This window comes from Topomyia yanbarensis, chromosome 2 (assembly GCF_030247195.1).
Source record: "Topomyia yanbarensis strain Yona2022 chromosome 2, ASM3024719v1, whole genome shotgun sequence".
NCBI classification, from domain to species: domain Eukaryota; kingdom Metazoa; phylum Arthropoda; class Insecta; order Diptera; family Culicidae; genus Topomyia; species Topomyia yanbarensis.
Genome location: NC_080671.1, coordinates 272704670 through 272726074, shown reverse-complemented (window position 1 = coordinate 272726074; position 21405 = coordinate 272704670). Strand labels below are relative to the sequence as shown.

Below are 21405 nucleotides of genomic sequence, written 5' to 3'. Positions count from 1 at the left end.
ATGTGTGGTGCTAGAATGTCTCTAAGCCTAGTTATAGCTGTTCAAAGTTCGACACATCGAATTAAATGCCAAAAATCATTTTTATTGCCAACACTGCGGGTGTACCAATGGTGTTTCATATAGCATTCCAAAATAGCATTATATATTTTAGATTCACCACATTGGTATGTTTGGATGAATTATTCAAAAGCCTTAGCTCAATTTCATGACCGTAGGTAGTTGAGCAATAGGGCGTAGTGAGGGGTGAGGAGGGGGACTTTAATGTGTAGAAATTCGAACTGAAATGTTGTCGAGTTGGAATATTCAGACGAATTATTTCAAAACATTTACACAATATCGTACCCTTAATAGTAACGTTGAAATAAAACATACTGTATCCTTTTACCTTGACTTTTATCAATAGAAGTTACGTTACAGACTGAATCAACTGATGTCGAGTTGATATATCAGAGGATTGCATTGATTATATTTCAGTTTAATACGCACTATGATTTGATGGGATGCTCATTTCGCTGCTGTTCGATCACCTGAAGCAAAAATGATGTAGGGAACTGGTGGATTTCATGTTGAAATCCAGAAATTAGCTTCACGCCTCGTGATCGAACAGCATAGAATTGAGCATGCTATCAAATCATGCGTATTATACCGAAATATAATCCTCTGACATATCAACTCGACATCATTTGATTCAGTCTGTAACATAACTTCTATTGATAAAAGTCAAGGCAAATGGATACAGAATGTTTTATTTCATCGTTACTATTATGCGTAGGACAATGTGTAAATGTTTTGAAATAATTCATCTGAACATTCCAACTCGACAACATTTCAGTTCGAATTTCTACATATTAAATTCCCTCCCCCCTCCTCACCCCTCACTATGCCCTATTGCACAACTACCTCATGAAATTGAGCTAAGGCTTTTGAATAATTCATCCAAACATATCAATGTGATAAATCTAATATAAATAATGTTATTTTGGAATTCTATATGAAATTCCATTGGTACACCCGCAGTGTTGGCAATAAAAATGATTTTTGGCATTTAATTCGACGTATTGAACTTTGAACAGCTATAACTTGGCTTAGAGACATTCTAACACCATACATCATTCGGCAAAGTTGTTTAGTATATCCTGGACTATACTTCTATCTATTTGTTGGTATACTACAGGAAGAATTGTAATCTGTAGAATTAAAAATGCAAAAATGTAGGTTTTCCCATACTAATCTCCATACAAATTTCAAACGCAATGTGCTACGCCTGGTCAACAACCGGCTGTGCTGAAAAAACGATCATTTTGCCCCACCCTAATATATATATATATATATATATATATATATATATATATATATATATATATATATATATATATATATATATATATATATATATATATATATATATATATATATATATATATATATATATATATATATATATATATATATATATATATATATATATATATATATATATATATATATATATATATATATATATATATATATATATATATATATATATATATATATATATATATATATATATATATATATATATATATATTTCTGGCAATGGGAAATGATAAAAATCTTTCGTCCGTATTTAATGATAAATATCTCTTGATAATAGTCCAATTTCAACATAGCTTGTTCGAAAGGTATTCGTATAAGCTGTCTAAAAATATTTGAAGTGTTAATCTATGTTGTCAGTTTCGGCAGATAATTTAAAAAAAAAACTGCAAAAAACGCCATTTTTACACATTCAAACATTCATATCTTGGAAACTAAGCATCAGAATCAAAAACAAATTAATAGCGTTCTGTCTGGCTGATAGGTCTTTCATTTAAAATTGGTTTGGATAAGATCGGTTCAGCCATTGCTGAGAAACACGAAGGAGAGTTTGTCCGTTACATACACACACAGACACACACACAGACATTGTCCTAAATCGTCGATCTGAGTCGATTGGTATACAAGACTCGGCCCTCCGGGCATCGGAAAAAATCTTGAAAGTTTGAGTGAATTCTATACATTTCTTTTATAGGAAATGTAAAAAACGAAACACTTCACCAGTTGGTTCCTGACGAGCTGGTAGGTGAATTGATCCATCGTTTATTTTATCCGTCACCCGCGTGACCTTCACACAGTAGAGAGCTGGTATAGCTCGTCAAAGCAAAGCCGTCTTTCAGGTAAGAAAACTGTTTAGAAACCCACTACACTGTACTACCTGACACAATTTAATGTTTATAATGTTTATACTCCAGCCCTTGCTGGGATAAACACCTTCACCGATATCGATACAAACTCGACTGTGTCGAAGGAGCGTTCGGTTACGATCTTTTTTATTTCTATTTTTACGACTGTCGGTGTTTTATGGGTAAGGTTGTTTGGCATGCAGTCTATAAATTAATTATACATCGGGATGACTACTAACTACCTCAAAACACGGTTGGTTGGGCATAAATCGTCAATTAACCAACTAGAGAACCTGGGGCGACATTATGAAACCATTTTGAATCGACTTTTTCATATAAGCTTGCTTACAATAAACCTTTCGTTTCGAGATGCGCAATGCCACCCCTGATCAATACTGGGCACATCAACACAGACTCCCAGCTAATCGCTCTACTAGCACACTGCATAGACAACGACCACCGTTCAAAGCGTCGGCACTGCCAATACTATAGATGTGCCACATTTTTAACTCTCCCAACTCCATCAACAAGCGCACCGACGTTGATGGTTTAAACCAAACATACACAGGGCTCCTTGGTTATACCCACAAAAATAACAATAAAACTCGAACACCCCCATAATCTACCCACCACCATAACAACTTCATTCGTTACTACCATATACTCAAACCATTGTTGACGTTCAGACCGATAGTGTAGTTTTGAAGATGCGTTATAAATTTATATGTTTCAGACAAAAAATACAGGTTAGTGACTGACATAGCATCATAATTCTAGGAACACAAAGAATATTTTGAAATAATATGAGTTATAGTAACCAGATGTGCCATAGAGACCAACGAAAAGAACATTTAAATATTTTCACAAAAGGATCACAGACAAACAGACAGAAAACATTGTGAATAGACCAAGAACAACAAACATTATATTCTTGATAACGCGTGAAACGATCATTTGTAGCAAACCCTGAGGAAGACAAAAATACATTGTCGAAACGTAGGAGAGAAATAGAAAATCTGTCCAGATTAATTTAAAAACTGCATGCCGAACAACCTTACCCATACTTAAAAATCGTCGATACCGGAAAGTAGGATAAATCGGCAGCTAACGCATGGGAAAAGGAGAGATATAGTCAAAACAGATTCAAACAACCTTGCCCGTTGTACTTAACCAATATTTCTATTTTTTTTATCGAAAATCATTCCTGCAAGAGAAGTTTGGAATAATTTATTACATGTATTAAATTAAGCACTGTCAATTGGCAGGTCGTATTCGACAGTTTACACGACGACACCCGCGTTACTGGTTGGTACAATCAAGCTTAAACTTGTGTCGAAGGGTGTCAATCAAGATTCTCTTACGCGTTCTTGATTAGCTAGTACGGTATGCGCGTTAGTAGAGATGCTTCGACATCTCCAATGGAGTTCTCGGGACGACTCCAAACTTCTACAAATCCGCTCATGGCAGTACACGCGGCAACAGAACACACAATATTTTTACGATTAATTTCTTAAAATAGTGGAAATTCATGCATTTTCAAGAAGGCATCCGGATCATGCAACGGCCTAGCCCGGGGACGATCTGGAATCACGAATCAGAATATATTGGCTTAAATTGCACGTTCCCCGTATGTAGTCGGGGATTTGTACCTTGCCATGTGTTTTCATCATTTCCTGAGCGGAAGGAAAGGATAAGAAGGCGTGGAAAAGTAGAATTGGAAGGGTGGGAAAAATAACAGCACAAAAACAAAAATAAACAACAGGTAAATTAAACTCACAAGTAGTTCAACTTGCCTGCGAATAAGCCTGAAGCTCTTTACCACATTGGATAAGAAACACCGGCACCAGCACGTCCCTCCATCAGAGAACCGTCAGTGTAACAGACCACTTGCGTTTGTTGTTGTCTTTCCATATAGCCAGACAACCACTCCTCTCGAGAGGGAATCTTCAATGGAATGTCCTGTAAGGAAAACTACCTGTGAGTGTAATATCGCTGGGAACAAGAATATCTTCACCCCATGTATCCACTTGTGACCACAATCGTGTACGACTGGTAGCAAGATCAACATGATTACTGTTCCAAAGCCCAGTAACCTGCAGTCTGTATGCACATGATAGTGCTTCTTGTTTTAAGTGTATGTGCAATGGTTTGATATTTAGAAGTGCCTCAAGAGCAGCAGTCGGAGTCGTGGTGAAAGCACCAGTCAACGCCATGAGCGCCATTCTTTGCAGATGGTTTAGCTTTGACTAGACTGTCATCACCTCTCTCCTCTGCCACCACACAAGGCATCCGTATGACAGTATTGGACGTACAATTGCCGTGTAAATCCAATAAAAATACAGTAGTTGAGCATCAGAAAATATAACGAATTCTAGCGATTTAAAGGTGGTGAAATTTAATACGGTTATATGTGTCATCCATTCGTATCACAAAGTAACGTAATGCAAATAAAGTTAATACTACAAAAAGAGACTTGGTATTGTGTAGAGACGTAAACAGCGCCAAGAAATGGTTCGATGTGATCTGTTCAAAACCCTAACCCAACCCGAACCCGAAAATTCCAAATTCTAAAAAACCTGAACCCGTCCCGAACTCGAAAGTTTAAAATTTCAAAAAACCCGAATCTGAGAAATTCAAATTTGAAAACCCGGAACCCGACCCGAATCCGAGAAGTTTGAATATACCATAAGATGGGGTGAGGGGGGGGGGGGGGGTTACCAAGAGTCTATTCCAAAATTACTGTGTTTGAAAGAAAACTGTTAATGCATGTTTTATTCATTGACATAAACTCGAAAATGACATTTCTTTCCAGCATCAATTTTTCACCATCCGGACCCTTCCACAATATTTTAGATAAAACATTACAAAGAAATCTTTTCAAACACCATACATAATATCAAATCAGATAAATTAATTGAATCAATAAAAAATGTTACAATCGTATAGTTAGGGGAACATGGGGAGACTTGACCAAGCGCAAAATTCTATTTTCGGCTATGGCGTCTTCCATTCGATTCCTAATTTTTTTTCAAAAATATTTTTATACTTGTTTCTATCCCTTAAGGTAATTTTGAAAGTTTGGAGTAAAAAATCCTTTCCTTGCAGAAAATATTACGTGATTAATAAATTTGCATTAAATGATGTAATTTTTTTATCAAACTTTGTATGGACATATCTACTCGACTACTAATTACTATTAAATGACTAATATACCATCTTTATCCTTGTGAAGCAGTGAAATGATTTTACATAAACTGGAACATTGGAATAGTTATTACTAGAATTCGCATGAAATTGAACGCAATAAGTAATGTTGGGGAGACTTGACCAAGATTTTATGGGGAGACTTGACCAAGTAGCGATCAGCTGAAGAAAGATACAAAATTCCTAATATTTATTATGCTTTGGTATCTACTGTTAATGTTAATCACGCCGTAAAAAAATCCCACCCCAAACATAAGTCTTTATATTTTAAAATTTGTATGCAAAGTTAGCAATAGTAGGACTGATTTCGTGACGTGTGAACATGCAATGCAAGCAGTACAGTTAATCCTTAAAAAGAAATGCATTTAAAAAATCAAAATTTATCAAATACAACTCTTTTATATTTTTTACTGCTACCTAAGGATCTCGACAACAGGGGAAAAGATAATTACAGTATATTTTATGTCATTATTTTTTGTTATGATTTTTCAAAATTCTCTTGGTCAAGTCTCCCCACGCCTTGGTCAAGTCTCCCCGCAATGGGGAGACTTGACCAGAAAAAACGATCGCAGAAAAACTTTTGTAACTTTTCAAAAATTAAATTAAAAATTTTGCAAAAAATCATGAAGATGCGCAATAACTTTGCGCATTATATCTGAATGATTTTTGGGGGATTGAAGGCTTTTTTAGAGATTTATGCAGTTTTAGCTGAAAACCTTGTCAAGTCTCCCCATGTTCCCCTATATCCAATTTGAAAATGTTCACCGGTTCCTCTTAATGTCATTGCCATATGAAACGTTTTCGGAGATATTTTTTAAAAACTGTGGATTCTGTTTAAATTTGAACGCCCAGAGATGTACTAATGATATTGAAACTTAATAGATAACCCAAATAATGCAATTGTTGCATCAAACCAAACAAACGCAGAGAAACCTGCCCGCGCAGGAGGCAAATCCATTAACTTAACAGGGTTTAAAATATGTAGGGTTCCAAATTATCTTCTGAATGTATTAATTTTGTAGGTCCTACAAGTTTTGAAATATGGTATATTTTTGGAAACATAATCTGTAAGAAAAATTTTAAACCAAAGCATGATCATCTCGAGACATACAGGACCTACAAAGTTTGCATCTTCAGAAGAAATAAAAACCAAAAGCGCTAGGTGTCATATACAGCAACCTTTCCGAAGACACCATAATTCTATACAGAAAAATAATAAATGATTTCAAGACTTTAAAGCTTCCGACAACAATGTACCGTTTTAGTCTTGATCCCTTAATGCTCGGTCAACTTTCAATGTAGAGACATGACACTTTCACTGGAATTTTTAAAAAATTGCGCTCAACAATATACATTTGTACATGAAATATATATTGGATAGAAAATAGCCATACATAGCAAGTATGTGAGTGACACTCACCTTCAGGAACAACTGTTTGGGCCGAAGCGTCAACGTACAACCCAATTCAACCACAAACAGTATTATATCGAGTTCACTGATACGCGAGCTACAACATTACATTTACTGATGGCGAATCTATAGACTACTTTTTTGTAAAACCTCGGAATACGAACGAGAAAACTCAAATTTCCATAAGACACAATGTGGGCTTAGGCCCTTTAGGACGCCAGGTAGTACTGGGGTTACCTCCATGGTCAACTTTGGCTGCTAGTAGAAAAATAAAAATTAATTTCAAATTTCTCAAATGACAGTATACGTGGATTACTTAGAACTATTGAAACATGCAAAAATGCCAATTTTGGAATAATGTGGGTTAGCCCCTTTTAGACGCCAGCCAGTCATATATATAATGTCAATACGGCAAATAACCCATCATCATAAAATCTTAATACGCATGACTTTTAACTTACCATTTGCTCCACCGGAAAAAGTGTATTAATATACAATATATTGCGCCACCAATACTTAGGGCAGTTGATGTGATCTTGTGTTGGGGGTTCAAAAACGGAGTTTTGTTCCAAATGTCGCATGGCTACTTCAACCACTCCAAGCACATACAGATACGGCGCAGTTAGCCTAGATAAGTTATTTAAACATATTATGAATTTGGCAATAATACTTTAAAAGATAACTAACCTCATGAATCGATATCCTACTAAGCCGAAAAAGTGATATGTTCCTGCCGTAAACTCATTTACACCTTGCGTGAGTTTTTCGAGCTTTCCTTTAGCATTTGTTCGGAAGTAAATGTATGAAACGAGAAAGCCGCTGATGAAAAAAAATGTATCCACGCTGTATGCTCCGTTCAGAACTGCTTGGAACAGCACTTTCTTCTCCACTACTTTTCTGAGCTCCATATTATCCGAATATTTAAAAACGACGATCATTGTGTGCCCTAGTATATAATACAAAGTTTTTACAATTAGGTTTATCAGATTTTTAATATAATATAAGGGCTGTATCGTTCTAATAAAAAAAAAAACTAACTTAATCCACCTAGCAGTGATATGAGATATTTCTTACATATATCACTGTCGCATCATTTATTAGTTTGTAGAACTCACATGAAGTAGGTACCCAACAGTTTCTGGTCCTGCACGAATAAAACCTCGAATAAACTGAATCAATTATAGAAAATCAATAAACAAAATTGAAGCAAAAAATGAAAAAAGGATTTCAAATTCTTAAAATGAATAAAATGATTAATTTAAATCAAATTCATAAAATATATAAATCAAATTAGATTTGCTCAATAAATGAAAAACTAAGCAAAGTATATATATAAACAGTAATAAAATTAATAAAATAAATTAAATTGACTCAAATTAACAAATTGAAATAAATAAATAAGTGAAAGGACTGATCATGAAATGAATAGAATTAAAGAAATGAATCAAATGAATCGAATGAGTTTAGAATCAAGTGAAAGCAATGAATCGAATGAATGAAATGGATAAAATGAATACAATGATTGGAATGTATGAAATGAATAAAACTAATGATATAAAAAATAAATGAAATAAATGAATTGAATGAAATGAATAAATAAAACAAAAGAATCAAATAAACAAAACGAATAGAATTAAAAAAATTCACAAGAGATGAAGAAAATGAGCAGAACAAAATGAATTGATTCAAATATAGAATTAAACGATGTTAAAAAGTTATAGATTAATAGAAAAAATAAATTGTGTCAAATAAATAATTTAGATGAAAAGAAATAAAACTGAAAAAATAGTCAGATTATTAAAATGAAGAATCCCGATAAAATGTATGAACTGGAAAAAGCAAATAGAATACATAGAATGAAAACAGTTAATAAAATAAATTAAATGAATGATATGAATAAAATGCACGAAAAAATAAGCTGATCAGAGTGAATCCAAGGAACGAAACGAATAAAATAGATAAAATGAACCCAAATGAACAAAATGAATAAAAAGAATGCTGAATGAAATAAATACTTGAAATGCAATCAAATACTTCATATATCATAGGTATTAGTCAAATATTCAAAATTAATAAAATAAGCAAGACGAATGAAATCCATGAAAACAAGCATGTGGTACCACGTTATTTACTGCCTAACTTTTCGCGGAAGGGAGTATCCAACCTTATATTTTCACGGTATAATATATGATATTTTCGCGACCAAAGCAAATTTGCAGAAATACGAATGCCTCCACACAAAAACACATAATTGAGTATCCGTATTTATTTTTAGAATCAAAATACTGTAGAAATGTTGAAAAGTAATTACTATGATATAATGAGTTGTTTTTGCTGCACTTGGTTTATTACATGATTCGGAACCGCAAAATTATTACGCTTCCATTCTGCATTATCAGCAACTTTTCGCAATTTTATATGCAACGAAAAGATAATTTTCTGCCTACTAAGTATAAGAAGGATGTGCGATAAACAGCTTGTTGTTGAAATGAGTGCACATTTCAACCTCTGCAAGTGCACCAAAATTGCTTTGGATTAAAATTAAAATTACACGACTAATTTTCTGCGAATAAATGTTTCTAGTCACATTGGTTGTGAAAAGGGTACCTTCGGATTCATTTCTTTGTAGGTAGTAAAGTGTATGGCAAAAATGTAGTCAGATCAAACGTGTACTGAATTATCCAACGCCTCTGTACTAATTGTGACTGCCATTGAAGCATTAAATTAATTAAATTGTACTCAGTATAAAGCAAAAATGTACAACGATAAGTTGAAGAAACATTGTACTTGAATCCCCCATCGAGTGTGGGGTCTTTAAGAGACTTAGTTTCCAGGATCTAATTCGTTGATATTTTTGGGCTTTGATCCGTTATTCTTCATAATAGTTCATACCAATACAATGAATATATATTTTCAATAATATCATAACAAAAAAGTTGTTCGTACTTTTCACATGACATGTTTGAGCGTGTTTTATTCAAAATTTAATAGAAATACGAAGAGTTTAAATAACGCACGTGGAATAACTCTTTTCAAAATTTTCCTCTTCAAATATCCATATAACCCAGTTAAGATAAATAGTTAAACTACATAGCCATAAATTTCCTTAATTATAGTGTACATAAAAGCTTTGAGTAGAACGGACTTAAATTGATGTTAATTTAGTTTTCGATTTTTGGTCGCCTGCCTACCCATAGTGCAACGTTTCTGATACTCCTTTCATCTTAAGGGTTTGAAAATAGTTAGTTTTCTCATAATACACACATTTTTCAAATTTTCTCAGGACAACAAATATTTTATTTACCAAGTAGGATGTAATATTATACTTGTTCTCACAAGTGTATACTAAAATGCAAAAAAACTATTTGCAGGATAACGGCAGACAAAAAATAGTTTTGTCTTCTCAAACCTCCACAATTACATCGCGCACACAATTGGACATTAATAAATATTTGAAATTGGTAGAGTTGAGACAGTCGTGAAAGTTGCCTCGAACACGAAGGAAGAAAGAGACAAAGAGAGAGTGAGAGGTTAATGAGAGGAGGGAGGTGTGAAAAATGGTAAATGATGGTTAGAGCCGTGACCTTATTTTTATAAGTATATGCGATATATTTATTTCTTTACATCTTTATTGTAAATAACGCAACTACTAATTTTTGCGCCATGACATGTATAACCTAAATCTTGCAAATTTTCGCTAGAATTTAATACTGTTACTCTCAGTGAAGCATTGGCGTAATAAGAAAAATTTTCGGGGTGGGGGGATATGAATTTTTTTGTATATATATGAAAAAATGTTCAAAAACATTCTGAGCAGGAAAAAAATGTTCAAAACCAACAACTCAGGGAACGGGTTTGGGTAATCAAGGTAGCAAAGCTAGCTGTTGGTATAGAATTAATGCTCTTCCCCTACGAGGACAATCTGGGCGGCAAACTTCAGACTGTCTAATTTACTGAGCCCTTCAGTTCCCTTGTGCAATTCAGTACCACTTCTTCGTTGAGCTTCCGACTGGTTCGCGAACTACTCGGTCTAGTCCCCGACGATAGTTCTAGCCTACTCCGACGAAAAGTTCCCCGGCGAGAGAAGTTCGAAAGTGAGCCAACCAGCCAGGTGCTGAGGTCAGTTCGGCGATTCCGGTAGAGTAGGGCATCCGGTTTGCTGGAGCCCCGGCGCGGCTGGTGGTGTATCGTCGCGATCTACGCGGTCTCGTTCCCGGCGGTGAATCTGACTGTACGCTGACGGAGAGGACGAAGACTTCCCAGACGAAAGAAGTTCTCCCGATACCGATTCTTCAGTACTACAACTTCTTGTTTAGCACCGCAACTCCTTTAAGCCCTTTAGTTCTCTTCTTGGGCCATTTAGCACTACTTCCTTGATGATCCATTCAGCTCCTCGACTTGTTCGCGAACAACTCGGTCTAGTCCCCGACGATGAACCTGACCTACTCCGACAGAGAATTCCCCGGCGAGAGAAGTTCTCCCGAGATCGAGCTAATCAGCTAGGTGCCGAGGTCAGTTCGGCGATTCTGGTGAAGCAGGGTGTCCGGTGCACTAGTGCGCCGATGACCCGCGACTAGTGGTGTCTCGTCGCTGTCTACTCAGTCTAGTCCCAAGCGGTGAATCTACCCGAGCAAACGAAAAGCCCATAATACCCCCATGTTCATGGGGTTTGACATGGGTGTTTGAAATGGGTTCAACCCATAAAAATACCATCCCCATGGTCCGGTAGATCCCATATAAAATACCATATGTTGGTGTATTTATGGGTTATTGAGACTATTTTATGGTGTCTTGATGGTTGTGAATTTTGGCACGGACCATGTTTAAGGTCTTTTCAAGGGGCTATGTGGTGTCTGAGCCCATGAGTATTTGCTCGGGTAGCTTACGCTAACGGAGAGTTCCCTGGCGAAAAAAGTTCTCCCAATATCGATTCTTCTTTGGTTTTCGCTATTTTTTATCGGAACAACCGGTGGGATGCCGTGGTCGGTCTGACGAATCCGCATGGAGCGTAACGTCCGGTTCGCTGGCGTTTCGACGACTCATACTTGCTGCTCTGTTGCAGTCTACTCGACTAGTCCTCGGCGGTGAATCTAGCTTATTCCTGCGGAGAGTTCTCTGGCGGTGATTGCTCTCCCGAAACCGTTGTTCGCTGTCCATTCCGTTGTAAGACGGTCATGATCTACATCAGCGGTTCTCAACCTTTTTCGTACCATGGACTCCTTAGATATCACACTGGGTTTCTGCGGACCGCCATAGATAAACATCAATATGTTATTTTCAATTTGTCAGGAAACATGACTTGAAATTTCAATATGCACTCGGAAAATATATTTTTCTTCGCGGACTCCCAGCAATGACTTCGCGGCCCCCTAGGGGTCCGCGGATCCCAGGTTGAGAATCACTGATCTACATCATATCTCTGTTTACTGTATTTCACGTCTTTACGTCGCTTGTCATTCTGTAGGCTACATTATCCGGTCCTCCCGTTTGAAGTAGCTCCCTGCACGTCACATCAAACCTCGGACATTCAAAGACTCTCCTCGGGCATTCAAAGACTTCAAACCTCGGATATTCAAAGACGCTCCGGTGTCTCCTCGACGATCTCACACTCCAAGCACAGTGTTGTCGTTGCGTACCCACACCGATGAAGATACTCCTTAAGCAGCCGTGGCTCGGTAGGAGCTGTTTCAGGTGGAAGGTCATCTCTCCGTGCTTTCTATTGACCCACGCCGACAGGTTTGGATGAGCCGGTAGGTCCACTTTCCTTTCTCCGTATTGTCACATTCCTGCTGCCACGTCACCATCGAATCGATTCTCACCATCTTCCTCACGTTTCTGGCGTTTCATTGTTTGTAGCACTTGATATCCTCCGTCAGGGTAATGTAGATGGGGATCATCTTGGCGACAAGGCATACTGCCTCCGGTACACAATCGCAACTCGTACGACCAGGAGTCGAAGCGTCCTGTTCAGCTTTTCGCAGTTTCATTGTCTCCGTCACCGACACCTCCATTTCTTCAAGTGTCTCACCGTTAGTGACACATCGTCCACGAAACCAACGCTTTTCACTTTCCTGGGAAGCCGCAGTGTTAAGACCCCATCGTACATCTCATTCCAAAGTGCTGGACAGAGAACCCGAGCAAACGAACAGCCCATAATACCCTCATGCTCATGGGGTTTGACATGAGTGTTTGAAATGGGTTCAACCCATGAAAATACCATCACCATGGTCCGTGCCAAAATTCACAACCATAAAGTCACCATAAAATGGTCTCAATAACCCATAAATACTCCAACATATGATATTTTATATGGGATCAACCCATATAAAATATCATATGTTGGACAAGGGGCTATGTGGTGTTTGAACCCATGAGTATTTGCTCGAGAATGGAGCCCTGAGGAACGCCCGCTGTGACTCGCATTGCCTATTGCCCGTTTGTTCGTCTGGTACAGCAGTGCTCTACTCTGGAAGTAGCTCTTCAGGATCTAGCTCATTCTTTTATGCCACGCTGCGGCATTGGTCTATTCGAGGTTGCATGGCTCGGTGACTTCCCACACTTTGGCAGCAACATCAGTTTCTGCACCTTCCTTATTTCGGGGATTACCATCGTCTAAAGACTTCAGCAGTAGCATCCTGAACATGTCCGGATACGCCAGCTTTCAGCGCCACGGTTGGTATTCCATCCGGACCGGGGGTTTTCTTTGATTTTAGTCACATCGACGCTTCTTTGAGCTCGTCGTTAGTCACTTGCCACTCGGCTGTGTTACCTCCTTCTTCTTCGTCGTACGGTGTCGGTGACCAGGTAGTTGAATCGTGATTCGGGAAGAGATCCTCAACGATTATCTTTTGTTTTCCCGGGTATATTTCAGCTGGTGTCGCAGACCCTCGTCTTCGTCATGACGACTCAATACGAGTCCCCCAGGGATTGGCGTTTATTTCTCAGCACAGCTACTTATGGCAATTGGCTTGCTAAGCTTGATCTCCCGTTTTAAAGAGTCCCTACCTTTTCGAAACGTCGCTTGCGCTCCTCTCTCACTCTCCGATCTTACGCTCTGAGCCCGCCTTCTGGATCTAAGACAAGCAGCGTGTAGCGTACTGAGCTACTCATTTAACCCGTAATCTGTACGCCGCCTACTGCATGGCCCTAGTTTTCGTGACATTGTAACGTCGCAAGCCGTCACAATCCTTCTTGCCGCATCAAAGTACTTGATTCCGCTGTTCGCCGAAGTAACTCAATAAAGAGGTTTTCGTTAAAGGTTTTCGTCTTCCACTTTAGCTTGCGGCCCGTCCTTCTTCGTGCTGCAGAATCGCCTGGTGGTCTCTATGGGGATACTTATCTCACACTCTCTAGTCCATGTTCGCCGTCAGTCAAGGACTACAGAATGTGGCGAATTTTCTCTCGGTACCGATATCCGTTTAGTGAACCAATAAGCTCCCAGCTCCTCGCTTCGCCGCGATCTACTTGTTATAGTTCTCGGCGGTTGATCTAGCCTCCACAACGTGCCGTCAGGTAGGTGTCGAGTGGCTGCAGACTCACTACACTTTTCACTACAAGGAAATATTTTCACAAGATAACTTTTGCAAATGAAACTTTCATTTCATTTAAAATTTTAGGCATATTTTTGTTTAACATATTGATTTTTTTTCAAAATTCTCCAAAATATTTCGGGGGAGGGGGGGGGGGGGGTTATCCAACGAGACTCGGGGCTTCGGATAAAGTTTTCAAAGTTTGTGCGAATCCTATACATTTCTTTTGTAAGAAATGTAATAAAATGAATGGGTAGTGTCAGAGACATAACCGAAGAGAAGTAGAATACACTTTAGGCTGTTAATATAAATGCTACAATATTATCTTCTGATAGTTTGTTTTGAAATCAGTTATTTCGTTATTTCTAAAGGAAATATCGAAATATCGGTACACGTACATCGAAATCTAAAATATTCGAACATATTTATCTTCATATGGTAACACTGGAAAGAATGAAAGTGAAACAATTCATCTGGCAATAGTAGAGAATCGGATATACTTGTACCGTTATTTCGCTATTTCCTCTAGAAATACCGAAATAACTTATTTCCATAAAACCTTTCAGAAATTAGTAAAAATTGCAGAATTCGCATTAACAGCGTAAAGTGCATGCTTCTTCGTTACGGTAATGTCTCTGACATTACCTACCCATATATCTAATTTAAAACAGAAAAATTGTTCTGAAAACCTAATAAATGCATAACCTAAGGCGATTCAAAGCTACACTTTTGTGATATCCCAACAGAAAACAAAATTATAGATAGAAAAGATTTTTCAACTCCCGGTACAGATTTAATTGTGGCAACACTGACTCAAACGGTCAGCATTTCAAACAAGTCTTCGATGTGGAAAGTTGTTGCTGATTTATACCATGCGTTGCAGTCATGACGACAAGATGCGGATCGTTCGTTTCTCATCCCGAATAAAGTTAACGGAAGCTATGTCACCAAACCGTCCTTTTAAGGACGAATATAATACAATGGAAAAAGAAATGGATTAGAATTAACTCAATTATTTTTGTGCTAGCTAATCGGTTATACATCATTTTGTAGCCATTATAAGTTTAAAATTGTTTTTCTCAATTTGTACCGTGCACTTACCGATTTCATCTGTACAATGCTCGAATCAAACAGCTATGTGAATAAATTATATCCGTATACGAATGGAAGATACACGCACGTCAAAGTGATTCAATACTAGTGATAATGGGAGGGGCGAAAGGGACAACTAGTACCACGACGCTATATTAACCCTCTAGTGCCCAAATTTTTATTTGGATTGAAAAAACTTTTGTAGGTGGGTTTCGTGATGAGAAAAACGAAAATAATGTTAATAATTAATGTAAGCAGTGGATTTTTCATTAAAGCCTTAAAATAAGTAGGCCGCCTAGAGGCGGTGTTGGGCACCTGAGCGAATAAAAAACAAAAACTTTCCTTCTAGTTACTTCAACATAAGCGAACTCAGATGTAGACCAGTGTCTACTGACGATGTTTTCACTTATCATGTTTTATTTTTTAATTGAAGAAGATCGTGTAAAAAAATCGAGCTTCTTCAGGTGAAATTCCGAAGTAAACAAACTAAAAAGAACAAATTTTGTTTGTGGTTGCGTACATTGTATATATGGCCACGGAAAGTTCTTTTCGCGCGCTATCGAAAAATCTAGTCATTCGTGGAATAGCTTTGAGCTAGCTCTAAATAACAAAAATGCTAAAATTTAAAAACTTCACCTAGAGTAATGAGCCTATTTTTGCCATAACCATGTGAAGCCGGTGATTAGAGCAGCGTTAGCCATCTTTGTTCAACGCATTGGAAAGCAAAGATACTGGTGCCAATTCATACGCATTGCATCAATTGTATTCCGAGTAATTAATGAAATGGTGAGGTACCCTCCCTAATACGACTAAAATAGGCTCTTAACTCTAATATCTATCGCTTACAACGTGCAGGAAACAGAATGTAATGCAACATAACCACATTGGAAATGTATTACACAGTACTTGAAGTGCACAACTAGAGGCAGCGCTATATGTCTAATACAAAAGAAGAATAAAGATTCCGCCAACTAGCCCCAGACTCCCTTAAATATTATCAAATGATAAGAATATCCCTATTCCAACAACTTCATTCACCAAAAGTTTTTAAAACATTCTTCTTTCCAGCTAAAATTGCACATAATGCTACTTTCGGTACGATAAGTAATCACTAAAGACTAAAAAAATTTTTCGCTCAGGTGCCCAACACCGCCTTTAGGCGGACAAAGTGTTTCACCAAAAAAGCTAAACTTCCGAATTATTCCACTGAACCAATTCACATCTACAGTAAAATGCTACAAACAGGCTACTCAAAAATATTTTTTCGTAGCTTTTAAAATTTCGAAAAATAGTTAAAATTTGTTTAATGAAAATTACCACTAAACACAAAATAGTTCTTTTCCAAGTTTTCATCAAATTTTCAACTTTGAGCTTCAATAGCCTTTAACAGAAAGCTACGATTATTTAAATTTATTGTGTGTGTATGAAATGTGTGAGCGTTTGGAAGAAATAGTAGTGCGTATGACAACATACAATCATGTTTTAGTAGTTTTATTTAGATTTTTAAAGAGACCACCTAGAGGCGGTGTTGGAAACTATAGGGTTAACTATGCTTGCACATGGAGCTCGACTGTACAAGCAATTTTGTGCACGTATTTTATACGGACTAATGCAATCGAGATTAGGTACATAAAATGCATGCTTGAAACGAGAACAGCGTAAGGCCGCTCAATCGCCTGTTGAACAGCCCCTGCGTAGCGGACCTCTACAGCCAGTGTAGCGGACATATAGCCTGCTACACTATCTATAAAAACACGCTGTGCAGTGTTCTACTTTGCTTTCCGTTTAACAGGCAACTGAGCTTGTCCGACCAAATCCGTTCATTAAATAGTCGACGATGACGTCATTCATAGAAGCGAAGCGCGCTAGGTACACAAATTTGTCGTACTGGACTTGGGAAGCGCTATCTTCTGTGTCTAAATGCGCGATATTTTGACTAGGTTGTACATTATTTAAATTTTTAATGCCATGATATCAAATATCTTTCGGTTTATCTATTGGAATCTATTCTTAGAAGTATTTCGGGGCGATATGTGCAAAAAATTTGAAAATTTATCGTGAGATGGCTGATTTATATGTGTTTAAAATTGGACATCTTTTCGTTACATACTATTTTTGAAGAATTTGCAAAGTGCACCCCCATATCGAAAACAAAGATGTAGTCCTACGTCAAAAAACTGAATACATAAGAATCGCCTAAGTCGTGTCGAAACTAAAGGGGGGCTGTGAAAGGTATTATCGGCAAAAAAATTGGATTCTTTGATTTTTTTTTATACAAGCATTGTTTGTCTATTCAGTCAGGTGCCACGTCGAAAATTTGTTTTGCGGTGTACATCATAACTCAAAATCTACTGGACCAATCGTAGAGACATTTGCACAGTTATTTTTCGTATCATTGCACAAGTAATGTTACCTCTCAGTCAGACGGACTTCGACAATGCCCCTAGTCCCTCGTCAAGCCACGGGGACCGTCTGGGGTGGGCTCTCAACGGCCTCTTTTGCACAGGCGAGCTCGAGCGTGAGAGACGGAACTCTCAAGGTCGGCTATAGGGACACCAATCAGAACGACAAGAACTCGACTCGATCAAACTTAACTTTATTCAGTTTGTCTTCACATCTCGCCCTGAGCAGAAGCAAAAAATCGTCCCGCGCAAGTGAAACGGTCAATTCTACCTAAAAATCAATCGGTGCCTATCGCACAAGCAGTCCATATAACCATAGCCTATACCTACTGTGCGATTTAGTGATGAGTGTCGGTGCCCAGCAAAAAGCAACCCAGCTGCGGTCGAACTGTGTTCAGGAATCAGGAATCAGTAGCGTCTGGCTCAAATGGCACGTTCCCCATGTTGATCGGAGATTTGTGTCTTGCCAAGAATCGTTTTTTCATCATTTTCCTGATGAGAAGGATTGGGGAAGTGGTAAGGTTAGGGGTAAGGAAAACAACGACACATAACAATTAAAACAGAGCATTCTGCACCCCCGGAGTGATGCTGAACGATCTGCAGGTGCTACAACAGCAGGAATAAAGCTTCCAACCCCCGGAGGGATTTAGAACCTCTACTCAAACAGTGAGCGGATATATCAACACCCTCGAGGGGATATTGAGATAACAGAACGACAACACCCCCGAAGAGATATTGTCATTCAAATACGGCTAAAAAACTATAGCTCTTTACCACACTGGGTTAGGAACAAAAGCATATCCTTAAATTTCAGCTCTCTGTACATAGGTTCATCTATGTATGGAGAACCAAAAATCCGGATGCGCAATTGCATTAATACAGGGCAATTGCATATCAAATGATATGATGTTCCGTAATCGGATTCACAAAAGATCACATGAATAATACTCAGCGCGCTGAATAGTAGCCATGTGATAATGGAGTTTGCAATGTCCAGTCAGTGCCCTGACCAGAATACTGCAGTTGTGCTTGGAAACTTGCAACAAATTTCTTGACATTTTCGGACTCACATCCGACAGAAAAGCCTTTGTTTGAACGCAAGTTTGCAAGCTACGCCAATGGTTAACATGTTCGAATGCAGCCCACGAGCGAATCTTGTGCTTTATCCAACCTATTGACAGTGGTAGAACTGGTTCTGGACCAACGAAATCAGTCGCAGCGCCAGCTCTAGCCAATTCGTCCGCCCATACATTTCCAGTAATACCGGAATGACCGGGTACCCATAGAAGGTAGATAGCATTTGAAATGCTAAGTTCTTCGATTTGAGTTCGACATGCGATTACTAATTTCGATCTCGAATCTGCCGAACTAAGTGCTTTCAGGGCAGCCTGACTGTCAGAGCAAAAATACTTTCTTTTGCCGCAAATTCCCTGTTGAAGTGCGGATTGTACGCCACACAGAATCGCAAAGATTTCTGCTTGGAATACGGTACAGTATCTACCAAGCGAATGAGATTGGTTTAATCTCATCTCATGACAATAGACACCAGCACCGTCTCGGCCCTCCAACAAAGAACCGTCCGTATAACAAACTACATATTCTTCAAGTTGTCTCTCCATCCAGCCAGACAGCCATTCCTCACGAAGAGGAATTCTCACATTGAAAGTTTTAGTAGGAAAACTACATGTGAGTGTAAGGTCACTGGGAGCAAGTGTATATTCATCCCAAGTAACCATTTGGGGCCACAGTCTTGTGTGGCTAGTTACACGATCTATTGGGTTACTGTTCCAGAGCCCAGTAACCTTAAGACGGTATGCACAAGAAAGTGCTTCTTGTTTCAGAAACACATGTAGTGGTTTTATGTTCAAGAGTGCCTCGAGAGCAGCAGTAGGTGTTGTCGAGAACGCACCAGTCATCGCCATCAAGACCATCCTCTGAAGATGGTTTAACTTTGATTGGATTGTCATGACTTCTCCCTTCTGCCACCAAAAAGGCACCCGTATGGCAGTATTGGTCTAACAATTGTTGTGTAGATCCACTGAATGTACTTGGGTTTGAGTCCCCAGGATTTGCCGAAAGCCCGTCTACATTGGCCAAAGGCCATGCAAGCTTTCTTGATCCTGAAATCGATGTGAGCTGTCCAATTAAGTTTTGAGTCGAGAAATACCCCAACGTACTTAACTGGATCTTCGACAATAATTTCAGAGTCAAAAAACTGCAATGGACGAGCTCCGGTTGTAATCCTTCGTTGCGTGAAAAGCACCATTGAGGTTTTATTTGGATTAACTGATAGTCCAACATGAAGACACCACCGCTCAACAACACATAAGGCTTGTTGCATCAAATCAAAAAGTGTGTTAATGCAAATACCGGTGATCATTATATGATAATCATCGGCGAAACCATTAGTCGGAAACCCAAGCTCATTTAGTTTTCTCAACAAGCTATCGGCGACAAGGTTCCATAGAAGTGGTGAAAGCACACCACCTTGAGGACATCCGCAGACACTCAGTTTCCTCATCTCTACTTGTCTTAACGATGAGCACAGATGTCGGTTGCTAAGCATTGCGTGTATCCAGTTCGTGATATATGAAGGTACTCCATGATCTCGTGCTGCTTCCAAAATGGATTCGAAAGACACGTTGTCAAAAGCACCTTCAATATCGAGAAAAACTCCTAAACTTGATTGCTTTTGTGAAAAAGCTTTTTCAATGTTGTAGACAACATTGTGTAACAGGGTGGTAGTAGACTTCCCCCGCTGATATCCATGTTGCATTGCATGCAGCGGGTGCTCGCCCAAGCTACCATCCCGAATGTAGTGGTCGATTAAACGTTCCACTGATTTGAGAAGGAAGGAGGTCAGACTGATCGGTCTAAAGCTCTTTGCCTCCTCATAAGTGACGCGGCCACCTTTGGGAATGAATTTGACAGTTATTTTCATAACTGACATACTTCAACCCGCAGGATGCCACGCGGCCTCTAGGCTGGTTTTGTCCGGAGAAAGATAATAGAGTTATCAACCTCCTAGTGGACCACAGCCAGTTACTGGGGAGTTCCCCGGCTCTTCCCAGGCTCCGTTCGCCATTGAGAATATTTTAAACCCCCTCAAACATTTTTCCCATAGCACGAGTCGCATGACACTATGGAATTGGGGTTCCCTGTTTGGTGTTACCACCGGAACAGGTAGTCCGTAGTGTAATTCTTAGCCGGTTGAAACAACCACTACCGACACTACACGGCTTATCTAGGCTGTTCGGAGAAAGAAGCTGACATTGATGGACAGCTCCCATAGATGGCCGAACAGCCGGCAGTGGAACAGTCGGTGCCTAGCAAAAAGCAACCCAGCTGCGGTCGAACTGTGTTGCTGTTGATTTTTCGAAATGCCCCGTAAGACCAGCTTTTCGGGAAGTGGAACAGTTATTAAAAGTGCAGATGAAACTCAATCTGGCTGAAGTGAAAACCCTACAAATGCATCATATCAAACATTGTGTGCATTTCGTTCAAGAACATTAACCAAGCTGAGTCATTCGCCTCGCGAAACAACATGCAGTACACCGCCGAATGTG

At 38.7% G+C, this 21405-nt stretch overlaps 1 protein-coding gene across 7 annotated transcripts in view; it reads right to left on the bottom strand.

Annotated features, from left to right (window-relative positions):
- Nucleotides 1-21405, bottom strand: part of LOC131678512 (nose resistant to fluoxetine protein 6) — a 1156332-nt gene that overhangs the window by 64483 nt on the left and 1070444 nt on the right. For all 7 annotated transcript variants that reach the window (XM_058958712.1, XM_058958713.1, XM_058958711.1 and 4 more), the window contains 2 exons: nucleotides 7504-7762; nucleotides 7278-7443 (listed from right to left, as the gene is read on the bottom strand). In XM_058958712.1, coding sequence (XP_058814695.1) covers nucleotides 7278-7443; nucleotides 7504-7762 — 425 coding nt within the window. The remainder of the gene's footprint in view (nucleotides 1-7277; nucleotides 7444-7503; nucleotides 7763-21405) is intronic.